The 14,330-nt window shown below is 41.2% G+C and overlaps 1 protein-coding gene across 1 annotated transcript in view; it reads right to left on the bottom strand.

Annotated features, from left to right (window-relative positions):
* Nucleotides 1-14,330, bottom strand: part of LOC125463064 (phosphatidylinositol 4-phosphate 3-kinase C2 domain-containing subunit beta-like) — a 193,051-nt gene that overhangs the window by 100,219 nt on the left and 78,502 nt on the right. Inside the window, exons 14-15 of the mRNA XM_048553723.2 lie at nt 11,538-11,613; nt 4,162-4,295 (exon numbers count right to left, since the gene is read on the bottom strand). Coding sequence (XP_048409680.2) covers nt 4,162-4,295; nt 11,538-11,613 — 210 coding nt within the window. The remainder of the gene's footprint in view (nt 1-4,161; nt 4,296-11,537; nt 11,614-14,330) is intronic.

Genomic DNA, 14,330 nt, shown 5'->3' with positions numbered 1-14,330 from the left:
AAGTACTGCACTGGACACGGCAGTACAAACAGGGTCTAATTAGTCTTGGAACATCACGATATTGATTCAAAAACAGAACCAACATGACACATGAAGTCTTTTAATTAAGTGTTAAAGTAAAATTCAAAACATCTGAATGAATGTACTGGGCCATGCAGGACAGGATTAATCTGTATTCTTATCTCAGTCCAGAAGGACAAAGGTGAACTCAGCACCATGCTAGAACGAACAAAAGGAAATAGAAGACTTTTAGCAATGCAGCACTCACAATACCATCAGGAATTCCTACCCCAGTGAATACAGCAACAAGGCTAATTCAACTGCTCCAATTCTCACTGCAACAAATCAGCCAGCTCAAGACAAATGAGAATAAGTTCTCGGATCTTACTGTTCTCATGCCTCACTTTCACAACATGCAATGAATTCAGGCCTGCTTCTTTCTGGTTACTCATCCATGGATGTAGTGACCTTTGTGTAATGGGTTTTGTCTGCCTTGCCTCACCAATCCAAACTTGAAGATTTTTAATCTTGTTATTCTGTGCTTGTATCCCTCGTCAACGGAGACAGATAAGAGGATCAACTTGGTCAAATGATGGACCTCAGAGAAATGGATTGATGCGCAAGTTAACAAGATTGCTGTCAGAGATTGGAAGTTACAACGTGACGCTTCTATTATACTGGCTGGGCAGTTTTGCTACTCAGTTAAAACAAACAATGGCAAACAGGGTCAAAGAATCTTCAAACACAGAAAGAAGCCATTTGATTTGGAAAGTCTTTGCTACAACATTCCGAAATAAATCTCACTGTCTTGTGTTATCTTCTCTGTCAAATGTTAACGTATCCTTAGGAGTGATGCAATGGCCTCTATTTTAGCTACCAGCAAATCATTCCACAACTTTCTGCAGAAATTGTTAATACTACCTTTTCTTTTGACTCCCAGCACACATTGAAATCAAAAATCACATCCTTGTTTTGAAATTACATGATGACCTTGCCTCTCCCCATTTCTGTAACCTGCTGCACAAATAAAGCTCTTCAAAATCTCCGTGCTTCTTATTCTCTTATGTCTGACAAGTGGCAAGTGACATTTGTGCCAAACAAATGCCAGGCTATGACCAATACCAATAAGAGACAATCTAACAACCACCCCTTGACATTCAGTGCTGTTACTATCACTGAATCCCCCACTAGCAACATTGTGGGTGTTGCCATTGACCAGAAACTCAACTGGACTCACCACATAAACACACTGGCCACAAGAGCAGATCAGAAGCTAGGAATACTGCGGCGAGTAACTCATCCTCCTGAATCCTCAAAGCCTGCCCACCATCTACAAGGCACAAGTCAGGAGTGTGATGGAATAGCCCCCACTTGCCTGGATGAATGCAACCCCAACAACACTCAAGAAGCTTGACACCATCCAGGAAAAAGCAACCTGATGATTGAATGGCCCCACATCCACAAGCATTCACTCCCTCCACCACCGACGCTCAGTAGCAGCAGTGTATACTATCGACAAGATGCACAGCAGAAATTCACCAAAGATCCTCAGACAGGAGCTTCCAAACCCATGATCATTTCCATCTAGAAAGACAAGGGCATCAGACATATGGGAACACCACCACCTTCAGGTTCCCCTCCAAGTCACTCATCATCCTGACTTGGAAATATGTCGCCATTCCTCCATTGTCACTGGGTCAAAATCCTGGAATTCCCTCCCTAGTAGCATTATGGATCAACCCACAACAGGAGGACTGCAGTGGTTCAAGAAGGCAGCTCTCCAGCACCTTCTCAAAGGCAACTAGGGATGGGCAAGAAATGCTGCCCACATCCCACAAATGAATAAAAACAGTCTTTGATGTTAATAGCTCCATCATACAGGAAAGGTCAGAGGACCTGGGTTTGAATCCAACTTGTTTCACTTTTTCTCATAGGAAAAAGGCAATATTCACATTCCGAGATCCTTTCTCTCAGAAGGGAGTGGGAACTGGTGGCCAGGAAACTGTGGAGTGGAGATCTAAGCTTTGTTCTAAGATGTCTCGAGGGGCAGTCAGAGTCTGTGAATCCACCCTCTCACCACAACAGCAAATTCCTGCTTAATGCACAATACCCACATCATTCTGCAGTCCCTGATGCTCAGGACTCCTGTCTAACATCCTTCATCTCATCCTATAAACCAATGGTGTCACTCTCTCTTCAGCCTCTCACAGTCTCCACATATTCACCTAGGACAGGCACAGCACTCAAAAAAAGTGCAACATAACGTCTGACAACCTCTGTTGCGGGATCAGGTGAGAACAGAGTGGAGTAGAACCAGTGGGAGACATGGATGATTGTGCCTCTTGAGTGTAAAGAGGAGGTGGTTCTCTATATTGTGGAGCCAGCTGTGATGGGTCCTTTGGCATTCAGCTTTTAGGGAGACAATGAGTATGGAGATATCTCCCTGCCTTAAGTGCTTCTCAATTGCCAGGATGCCTTCGACCTTCTTCTAGGTGATTGTCTGTCAATGCAATGACCATGTACTGACTCCCTCCCAATTGAGACCCCCTCCTGCTTCACAATCTTCCCATTCTGAGTTGCTGCTTTTGAGAATTGTTGTCTGCCCAACCCCACCAGCTCCAGGAGGAGGAAGGAGAGCAAACTACCAGCTCAGATCCTGACACTATTTGGAGGTGAGTGCAGAGGTTGGGCCTAGTACATGGTGAGTCACTGGGCATGAATGAGCTACAACCAGAAGTGTCATTGGCCACTTCACTGGGAGGATGAGGCGAGGAGAGATATGCTGCGGTGGATTCAGATGAGGACTCCCATGAGATTTGCTTAACAAATGAGGAACATTTAAGGATTCTGGGACTATACTCATTGGAGTTTAGAAGGATGAGGGGAGATCTAACTGAAACTTACAGAATACTGAATGTCCTGGACAAAATGGATGTTGGGAAGATATTTTTATTTGTAGGAGAGACTAGGACCTGAGGGCACAGCCTTAGAGTAAAGGGAAGACCTTTTAGAACGGAGATAATGAGAAACCTCTTCAGCCAGAGAGTGGTGAATCAATGGAATTCACTGCCATGGAAGGCTGTGGAGGCCAGGTCATTGAGTATATTTAAGACTGAGATTGGTAGGTTCTTGATTATCAAGGGAATCAAGGGTTATAGGGAGAAAGCGGAAGAATGGGGTTGAGGAACTTATCAGCCATCATTGAATGGCGGTGGGCCAAATGGCCTAATTTCTGCTCCTTTATCTTATGGTCTTATGAAGATAGTACAGAGGTGAGCTGTGAAGGGCCTGAATATGTGTAGAGACTGAGATGCTGAGTATATTGTCTGGCATGCCTTCTATCACTGTTGCGGTGCTCCAAGTTGACAATGTACAAGGCACAGAAGTTACCCACTCCACAGCCTTGGCTCAATCTCCCAGACATGTTACAGAACCAGAGGCACTGTCACTGCCATGTCTATATATGTTGCAGTATCTGAGTGCACAGGCAACCTAATCCCCTGCCATCCCTGCATGGATCTGGTGACAATGTCTGGCAAATGCAGGAACTCAACTAAAACACCTCCTCCAGAATACTCTCAGACATTGCAATAGAAAATGACTCAAAGTATTTAACTTATCAGTAGTCAGGGTGCTTGGGTCTTTAATACTTGCATTACCTGTCTTGCTGCATCCATATAGCCTCGGAGATTGTGGAACAGGACATAGATAAAGTCTGACAATGCAGCTTGCCCCGAGAAACCCAACCCTGTCATAATTGTGTTGCTGGAAGCTACAGATATGAATTTCCCTTAATCTCTCCTATGACATAAAGCTCAATATATATAACAGGCCTTCTGTTAGGTGCCAATCTGAAAGTCCAGGCAAACTGATTCTAATGTATTCCCTCACCTCTAAAATCAGCTGCATTTTCAACAAAATTCTATTAATTTTGAATATGATGAATGCAGACTAACTTTGAGAAATGCCATTGGCTCCCCCTAACAGATTTGAACAACAATATGGAATCCTACAGTACAGAACGGGGCCTTGCAATCAATTGTACTCATGCTGGCTCTTTGAAAGAAAAACATTGCAGCATTCATGTCAGGGCTAACACACAAGAATCAGTTTCCAAAGACATAGCCAAAGAGATGCTTCGCAGACAGGGGACATACTTACAAAAGCAGGGAATGTTTCTGTTGAATGTTCGTAATCTGTTCTCTGGACACTTCATCTATATCGGTGATAGAGTGCCAGTGGTCTGCAGGAGCAGGTCGTGAAAACATGACCAAGACTGAGGCTGGAAAATTTATCTGTATGTAAAATGATACGAGTTGCATTTTGGATACTGGACATACTTTAACATTCCAGCAAGAAACAGTATCAAAATTCGTTACCAGTACTTTGCAATTGTCAATAACAGGGAGCAGCCAAATAACCATTTCACTGTGCTAAAATGCGCAATCAGTCTTTTTCAAAGTTACCCATTGTGCAAGGCACATTAAGAGTTTCAGACATGATATGTGCAATACAAATGCTGTGTCTTCTTTATTAGTAGCACTGAACACTGAAACTAATAAATCAGAGGACAGAAATGCTCCTAACGTACATTCAGGATTTTAAATGGGATCTGATCCTTGAACAGTCTCTTTGACTTGCCCCTTATCCCCTACAATGATCTCATTTTTCTGCTTCCTAGATGCTTCTAATTCTGTTTTAAAGATTTACCATTATGAATGTTGTGATTAGCTTCACACTCAGGTAACAGTGTGTTAAAACATTTCTTCTAATCTAGGGCTACACCTAAAGTCACCAAGTGTCAGTGACTCACCAATCAATGGAAACAATCTACCCATTTGCAACTCATAATTTTTAAATCCACAATCATTTTTCCATTTTTGTCCCCTACAAGGACAAGGGCAGCAGATACATGGGAATACCACCAGCTGCAAGATCCTCTCCAAGCCTTACACCATTCTGAGCTGGAAATATATCGCAATTCCTTCAGTATTGTTGAATCAAAACTATTTTCCCAAAGGCACTGGGATGGGAGGCAATGGTTGCGTGGACTGTAGAGGTTCAAGAAGCCAGCTCACCACTGCCTTCTCCACGGGAGTAAGGCACAGGCAATAAATGCTGGCCCTACCAATTACGGATTGTGTTAGACATTCCTTTTGCTCCCTCATTGGTTTATTTTGGTGTGTGGCCACAAAATTGTCCAACCTTTCACTGGGACAGGGCACTGGAATATTATGTCTTTTCTTAACAATTTTGCCTTGCAATTTTCTGTGGAAATTGACTCCTTGCTGGGCGGAGTTTCTATAGGAGAGTCTGTTCCTCAGTATTTTACCCAATTTCCTTATATTCATAGAATCATAGAGAATGGAAACAGACCCTTCAGTCCAACTAGTCTAAGTCAACCATGTTCCCAAATTAAACTAGCCCCACCTGCCTGCATTTGGCCCATATATCTTCAAACTTTTCCTATCCACGTACTTATCCAAATGTCTTGTAAACCATGCCTGTATCCAAAACTTCCTCAGACTGTTCATTCTACACATTAGCCACTCTCTGTGTAAAAACATTGCCCCTCGTGTCCTTTTTAAATCTTTCTCCTCTCACCTTAAAAATATGCCCCCTAGTTTTATACTCTCCCACCTTAGGGAAAAGACCTTTTATATTCACCTTATCTATGCCCCTCATGATTTTATAAATCTCTATAATGTCACCCTCAACCTCCTACACTGCAGTGAAAAGAGTTCCAGCCTATCCAGCCTATTTTTATATCCCAAAATCTCCATTCTCTGCAACATCCTGGTAAGTCTTTTCAGAACACTCTCCAGTTTAATAATATCCTTCCTCTAACAGGGTGATGAGAACTGCACAAAGTGTCCAGAAGAGACCCCACAATGTCCTGTACAACGTCAACATTTTGTCCCAAGTCCAATACTCAACGGTCTGAGCAATGGAAGCAAGTGAGCTAAATGCTTTCTTAACCACCCTACCCACCTGTAATGCAAATTGCAAAGGATTGTATACCTGAACCCCTGGGTCTCTTTGTTCTACAACCCTACCTAGGGCCCTACCAAAAATTGTATAAGTGTTTGCCCTTGTTTGTTTTATCAAAATATAATACCTCACATTTATCCAAATTAAACTTCATCAACCACTTTTCAGCCCATTGACCCAATTGATCAGGATCTCTTTGTAATCTTAGATAACCTTCTTCACTGTGCACAATACCACCACTGTTGGTGTAATCTGCAAACTTAATAACCATGCCTCCTATATTCTCATCCAAATCATTTATAGAAATGATGAACAAAAGAGGACCCAGTACCGATCCCTGTGGAACACCGCTGGTCACAGGTCTCCAGTCCATAAAACAATCACCAACACCACCCTTTGCTTCCCACCATAAAGCCAATTTTTATGCTCAATTCTTTACAGTGAAAAAGACAGACAATGTCATGATCCCCGCAGAGATCCCCACAACTTTAAAAAATAGCTGAACCTCCAGTTAGTAGGTAAAAGGATTACACAGAAAGATTTTATGTTTTAAGATTTCAAATGCAAAAAATTACTAAAAGCATTGTTGACTAAATGCTATTGATGTCAACAATTATAATTTAAACCACACAGAAGAATATGTCCCTTTTGAGTTCAGCACAACTGAAAGCCCACTTAAACAGATACATTTAACTCCGTGTCTTTTAAGTTCAATTCAAGATATTAACAAGAAGAGGCGGGGCAGATAAAGAAAAACTATTTCTACTAATTGGGGATTAGAAGGTGTAGTCTGAGAATTAGGGCAATTCCATTCAAGAGAGATGTTAAGAAGCATGTTCATAAACAAAGATTGGTAAAATGTTTGGGATTGTCTTCCACAAATGGCAATGGATCAGTTGTTAATTGTAAATCTGAAATTGATAATTTTTTGTTAAACAAAGGTGTTAAGGGATATTGACCAAAGACAGGTATATGGAGTTAGACCACAGATCAGCCATGACCTCATTCAATGGTGGAATAAGCTCAAGGAGCTGAATGGCCTACTATTGTTCCTATGGTCACATAATTGTCTTGAGCTGATTCTTATCTCCATTGGATTTACTCCTTGTATTTCCATTCTAAACCTTCATCTCTGTCTTTCACCTGAGGTTTCTCCTCTAGTGAAAAATAGATAAATTCTCTAACTTTGTTTAGACTCCTGATGGATTTGGTTATTTCAATCCAAGCGGAGCTCCCATTGGACTCTTATATGACAAATGAAGAAACTTCTAGCCTTCAGCTACAGCCTCATCTGGATCCTGGTGGACTAAGCTTGTCTGTATTTTTCAGGGATATCTTAGACCCTTTCCTTTTCAAAGCCCATCTCCATGGCAATAGCAGTTACATGAGCCATGATTCGAGGTAGATTAGCTGATTAGCTATCCTTAGGACCACTTCCCCCCCCACCACCCCATGACTTTTATCTTGGAAGTAAATGGACAATGTAAAGCAGAAGTGTTCACAGTCCAACATTGTCAACACTTTGGAGTCTCATGGTTTGTTCACTGTTGGCACACAGTCTGCTTTGGTATTAGCCCTGACTCCCACTGCTGTGATTGGCATTTCATGGTATCTGACACCTCTGCCAGTTTATTCATTCATTTATTCACAGGAAGAGGGTGTCACGGGCTAAACCAGCATTTATTGATGTGGGTCTGAAGTCACATGTAGGCTACACCAGGTAAGGGCAGCAATTTTCTTTCCTAAAGGACATTAGTGAACCAGATGGGCTTCCCCCGCCAACCATCAACAATCAATTCACAGTCATCGTTAGATTCTTACTCGAAATTCTTATTGAATTCAAATTCCATTATCTGCCATGGCAGGATTTGAGCCCATGTCTCCAGAACATTACCTGAGTCTATGAATTAACAATCCAGTGATAATACCACTAGGCCATTGCCTCCCCGAGTATGAAACACAAGATAAGGGCTATTTGAGGTAATTTACTCTCCTTTGTCTAGAATATGTCCAGGGCCTGTCTAATTACCAGATGATAGATGGGTCTAAAAAGAAGAAGCATTTATCTTAGTTAACAAGGTAGCTTATTGTATGACAAGAATGAGCACAACTTACGTTACTAGTCAGGTCTAATTACTGAGGATTCCAAGGAACTGCACAGAATAACTCTGCTCCGTACGAAGGAGAGGGGAGAACTCTCGTCTCTACCCAAAGCCTGTATCTGACATTATCAGGTGGGGTGGACTTAATACAACTTCAACATTAACTGTTTCAGGATCATTCCCTTGCAAAAGCAAAAACTTGCACTGTCTTCCCAGAAAAAAACAATCTGGGTCTCCTTTAATCTCTAACAATTAAACTGCCCAGGCTTTCTGTCAGGCAGACTTCAAACCAGGTCATGTGACTTGTTTTACCTCAAATTAAAGACACAATCCAAAATGTGACAACCTTACAAACATTGCAGTTACAACGTATTAAAGAGTGGGGGAAAGAAAGGAAAGAAATCAGGCCTTGAAGCTATTTCCTTGCCTGTTGTGAGCAGAAATCTCTGGTGAATACCACCCGTCTCCCACCTCCATTCACTCTTAAAGCAGTTGAAGAAATATATATATATTTAAATTAGCAGTGACACAATAAGTCTTTGTAGCAATTGACAGAAATATACTACTAAGAATCGGTATCGAGCAGCACCTGAGTTTATCTGATCTTTGTTTTAGCATTCATAGCAACCATTCACCTTCACACTCATCAAAGTGAGAATTGGCTGGCTTTTGATAGGTTTTGCTGCGTAAAGAAACACCTATACTCACTGGCAGTGAGTATTTCTATCGGGGTTATTGTTGGAGCATTAACATTAAAGTTTGCTGTTTTCTACTGTATCACACTTGAGAATGAATTTCACTGGGGGATTTTGGTGTGTTTTTGCCACTTCCCCCAGTAGAAGATGACAAACAGCCATCCTGCAGTGATAATGCACTGCAGGCTACACAAGCTGAGAGTTGGTTGTCTGACAACCCACCAGTAAGAAGGGTGTCCTGCCCTCCAGAGCAGTTGGTCCATCTGATTGCCTGTTATCCCTTGCACCCAAGCAGCACCCTAAACTCAGGTGTGGCTGTGTGGCACTGCAAAAGGAAGCTAATGGAGATTGAGGGTAGCAACAGATCCAGAGAAGTCCCTGAGGGTTTGGGTGAGGAGACATTGGGCACCGTAGGTAGGGTCAGGAGGTGGGTAGCAGGGTAAGTGCTGGAGGCCAGATGAGGAGGCACAAAGTGGGCTTTTGCCAAGGGAGGAAATACTTACAGTGTGCATGGATCCTTCAAAGGATCTACAACTTCATTAGCAACTCTTCTGTCCGTCCAACTGTCTTTCTCGCTCTTTGGGGTCTATCCTATTGTTTACTCCCTACCCCACCCACCTCCCTATTTTCTGCACACAAACTGATGTTTTCCCAGCCGCCATCATTTCTAAAGAAGGGTCACCGGACCCAAAACGTTAACTCTGTTTTCTCCTCCCCAGATGCTGCCAGACGTGCTGAGCTTTTCAAGCAACTTTTTTTTTGTTTCTGATTTGCAGCATCCGCAGTTCTTTTGTTTTTTTTTCTATGCCTCCTTACTTGTTTGATGGACTGGTGATCTGCTCGTACAATATTTATCCTGAAGTGAGAAGTGCCAAATCACATTTCAAGAGGTGGGCATGTTGTAGTCCATGCAACATGCAGTTGTGTGGTAAGGGAAATGGTCAATGGGAAGCATGGATTTCAGTATCTCTGAAGGATGGTTCAAACAGGCAGACAGGTTCAAACAGATCTCTGACACCAAACTTTAATCTTGGAATCAAACGCTGGATTGAAATGTTGTTGAAGTTAGTTTAATTGGAGATTTTTAAACTTGATATAAAAGATTTGATAGACAAGTGTATTCAGAGAAATGGAACAAAGGTGAGTAAATGAGGATAAGACATGGATCAACCATGATCTAACTGAATGGAAAAACATGCTCAAGGGGCTGATTGGCCTTCCACTTGCTGCCTCCTTACAGCTTAAGCCTGCACTCTTCTTAGGGATGAACTGAAATTGTCCACCAGAATATTGAGTTCACTTTGATCGATATAGAGTCAGAGAGTCATGCAGCTTGGAAACAGAACCTTCGGTCCAACCAGTTCATGCCAACCATAATCCTAAACTTAACTTGTCCCACCTGGCTGGTCCTGGCCCATATTCCACCAAACCTTTCCTATTCACGTACTTCATCAAATATCTTTAAATATCGTAATTATACTCACTTTGTATTTTCCTCTTGAGGATCATTCCACACACAAACCACCCTCTCTGTAAAACGTTTACCTCTCATATCTTTTTTAAATTTTTCTCCTCTCACCTCAGAAGTGTGCCCACTAGTCTTGAAATCTCCTTTCCTAGGGAAAAGACATCTTCCATTAACCCTATCTATACCCCTTATTACTTTATAAACTTCTATAAGGTCGCCTCTCAAACTCCTACAATCAAATGAAAAATCTCCCAGCCTATCCAGCCTTTCTTTATAACTCAAACCTTCCATACCTGCCAACATCCTGCTAAATCTCTTCTGAACCCTCACCAGTTTAACAATATCCTTCCTATAACTAGGCATCCAGAAGAAAATAATTGAGACTCTGGTTCTATTCAGTTGATTTGAATTTAGTGTTCCTCCACCTGGAGTGAGAAAGATCCCAGCACTATTTCGGTCATTTTGAGTTGAAGACTGAATTATTATTCATACATTCTGGGACTCACGACAGCAGGAACAGAATGCTCGGTGGTGTGGTTCATTTATTGTCGTTCACTTCATGTTTATATTCATCTGACCTATAGTGGCTTAGTAAGTAGCTGTGTCTCCAGTCATCTAACTGGAGAGCAATCTACAGGGTCTAGTGATTTATTGTTGATTACTAGTTGTCTACTTCCAGTTCGTCTAGAGATTATTCATTATTGTGTTCCATCGCATTGAGGATGGCAAGACTGCTGTCAAAGTGTCCAATTCCCTGTTGATCCTGGGATGGAATCATTCACCTAAACTCACACAACTGCAATTTTAATCAATCCAAATCTAAATCCATTGTCCACCTTGATCTAACTTCCAATTCCACAAAGCAAAGAACTTATCACTCCTGTAAATAGTCGTAATCTCAGTTTATTGTGTCCTACATAATAGATGGTAATGAATTATTACACCAGGGTAATCGCCAGTCATCTCATCATTGGGCATGTAAAGAGTTGGCTTCTCCCCCAAATAGCTAACTGTTGGTCAGTTGTTTATTTCAGTAAACATTTCAGATCATTCAAAATTTTGAAAGTCCAAATGCATCAAATGTTTTACAAAATCATCCGTGTGCACTTGCAGCCTGCCAACTTCCTCTTAGATGAAATTGTTGAAGAAAATACAATTCTTCAACAAGATTATGATATTGCATCATTTAATTTGGTGGCTTGGCAGCAGGTTGTATTATTTTATTCCAGGGAATTATTCCAGGTTGTTCTTTTACTGGATTTAATGCATAATGAAACTTACTTGTAGGATCAAACTGTCTGCTTGACTAGCGTTGCCTGGGATGAGACGCAATAGTTTTGTACTATGGACCAACACTCTGTTGCAAAATATGGAATATGTCAATTTTAGTCATAATGCTACTTGAATAATGATCATATTTTACTTTGTGTGCAGCATTTTAAGTGGATCTACTTGACAATTCTGCACAGTATACATTTCGACCATTCCCAGGCTATGACAGTTTGTAATCAGTCACAAAGAATAAATTCAACAAAGAATCACAAGAAAGGAGAAACTGTCACAGCACATATGCGTCTCTGACTCATGCCTCAAGGCTTTGTTCTAGAGTGTAGCCTCACTGAATTTGTCCCGAACTGTTGAACAAAAACAAAGTTGCCGGAAAAGCTCAGCAGGTTCTGAAGTTCTGAGGAAGGGTCACAGGGCCCGAAACATTAACTCTGTTTTCTCCTCCGCAGGTGCTGCCAGACCTGCTGAGCTTTTCCAGCAACTTTGTTTTTGTTCCTGATTTACAATATCCGCAGTTCTTTTGGTTTTTATTTTGTCCTGAAATGTTGTTTGTCTTTTTTGATTTTGGCGGTGAATTCCTTGAAATGTCTTTTTCTCTGGTGTGGTCCTTTAACCAAAAACATTGCTTCCGTGGGTTTCTAGCAAAGTTATTTCAAAGTGAAGAAACAACCCTGAGACTTCACCATCTGATTTTTGGGGGAAGCAAATGCAATAGGAACATCCAAAATAAGTTGAATATGTACTTAAAAAAAAAGCTGCAGGGCTATGGGGAAAGAGCAAGACTGGGAGAAACCAATTGGCTTCACACTTTTAAAGAGCTACCTTAAGCATTCGTTGACTGATGAACTCCCTTCTGTGTATTATGATCCACTAAAAAATGTCACTCTCTCAAGATTTGAATATAGGAGTTGGGATGTCATGCTGAGGTTGTAAAGAATGTTGGTGTGGTCTCTTCTGGAGTACTGTGTGCAGTTCTGGTTGCCCTGTTATGGGAACAGTATTATTAAGCCAGAGAGAGTTCAGAAAACATTTACCAAGATATTGCTGGAAAAGGAGAGTTTCAGTTTTAAGGAAAAGCGGTATAGGCTGAAACTTTTTTCACTGGAGCATAGGAGGTTGAGGGGTGACCTTAGTGAAGTTTATAAAATCACGAGGGGAAAAGATAAGGTGGATAGCAAAGGTCTTTTCTGTAAGATGGGGAGTTCAAAACTAGGAGGCATATTATTAAGGTCAGAAGAGAAAGATTTAATAAGCAAATGACAGACAAAATTTTTACACAGAAAGTAATTAAAGTACAGAATGAACTGCCGGAGGAAGTGGTGGATGTAATTACAGTCATAACTTTTAAGAGGTCAAAAATCACAGGACACCAAGTTTTAGTCCAACAGGTATATTTGAAACATTGGCTTTCTGAGTGTTGCTCCTTCCTTACGTATAGTGAGAGAAGAGATATCAAGACTCAGAATTTATAATTAAATTACCAAAGGATCAGACAACTGATGGGAATGTATTGAATAAACCTAAAATGGCTGGTGGATTCCCTCCCATTAAATCTTTAATCAGTTTGAAAGGAGATGCAGGTTTTGATTGATTAAAATTCAAATCCCAGAATTACTTTCAAGTTGCTGCTCCGAGATACCTAAAGGTCTTAACAGTGTACACCAGAGGTAACATCTCAGGTCAGAGAATGCATTTTAGGTGTGAGGCCCTGGTTAGAATCTGCCTGTGTTTTAACCCAGAGTCAGACTGATTTTATTTCCAAAGCAGGAATTTATAAAATGCCCCATTGGCTGACTATGTCTACAAATTGTGTGCTTTTTGAACAAATTAAAATATATCTCAAATACAAATCTGCAAATGCAAATTCACCTCCAAGATTTATATGTATCTGTGTGTGTGTGTGTGTGTGTGTGTGTGTGTGTGTGTGTGTGTGTGTGTGTGTGTGTGTGTGTGTATGTGAGAGTGTATGGTGTAGATCCTGATTGAGGCTGCCCTCATGGGGACTGAACTTAACTATCAGCCTCTGCTCGGTGACTCTACGTTGTTGTGTATCCCGAAGTCTGCCTTGGAGGACGTTTACCTGAAGATCTGAGACCAAATGCTGATGTTGATAGCCAGTTTCCATAGCAACACACGACATCAATGCATCTTATAAATTCCTGCTTTGGAAATAAAACCAGTCTGACTCTGGGTGAAAGCACAGGCAGATTCTAAACAGGGCCTCACACCTAAAATGCATTCTCTGACCTGAGACCTCACCTCTTGTATATGCTGTTAAGACCTTTAGTTATCTCAGGGCTGTGACTTGAAAGTAATTCTGGGATTTGAATTTTAATCAATCAAAACCTGCATCTCCTTTCAAACTGATTAAAGATTTAACAGGAGAGAGTCCGCCAGCCATTTTAGGTTTATTCAATACATTCCCATCGGTTGTCTGATCCCTTGATCCTTTACTTATAAATTCTGTGCCTTGATACCTCCTCTTTCACTACACCTGAAGGCGGAGCAGAGCTCCAAAAACTAATGTTTTCAAATAAACCTGTTGGAATATAACCTGGTGTCTTGTGATTTTTGAGCTTCTACAACTCAGTCCAACACCGGCACCTCCACATCACGACTTTTAAAACACATTTGGATATGTATATGAATTGGAAATGTTTGGAGGGATATGGGCGAAAACAAGGCAAGTCGGTGTAGTTTAGTTTGAGAACATGGTCAGCACAGTCTAGTTGGACAGAAGGGTCTGTTTCCAAGTTGTATGACTTTTTAACTGTGTACTCTTTTCTG

Source organism: Stegostoma tigrinum, chromosome 25 (genome assembly GCF_030684315.1).
Source record: "Stegostoma tigrinum isolate sSteTig4 chromosome 25, sSteTig4.hap1, whole genome shotgun sequence".
Lineage (NCBI taxonomy): Eukaryota > Metazoa > Chordata > Chondrichthyes > Orectolobiformes > Stegostomatidae > Stegostoma > Stegostoma tigrinum.
The sequence above is the reverse complement of the archived record's forward strand: the minus strand, read 5'-3'. Positions and strand labels throughout refer to the sequence as shown.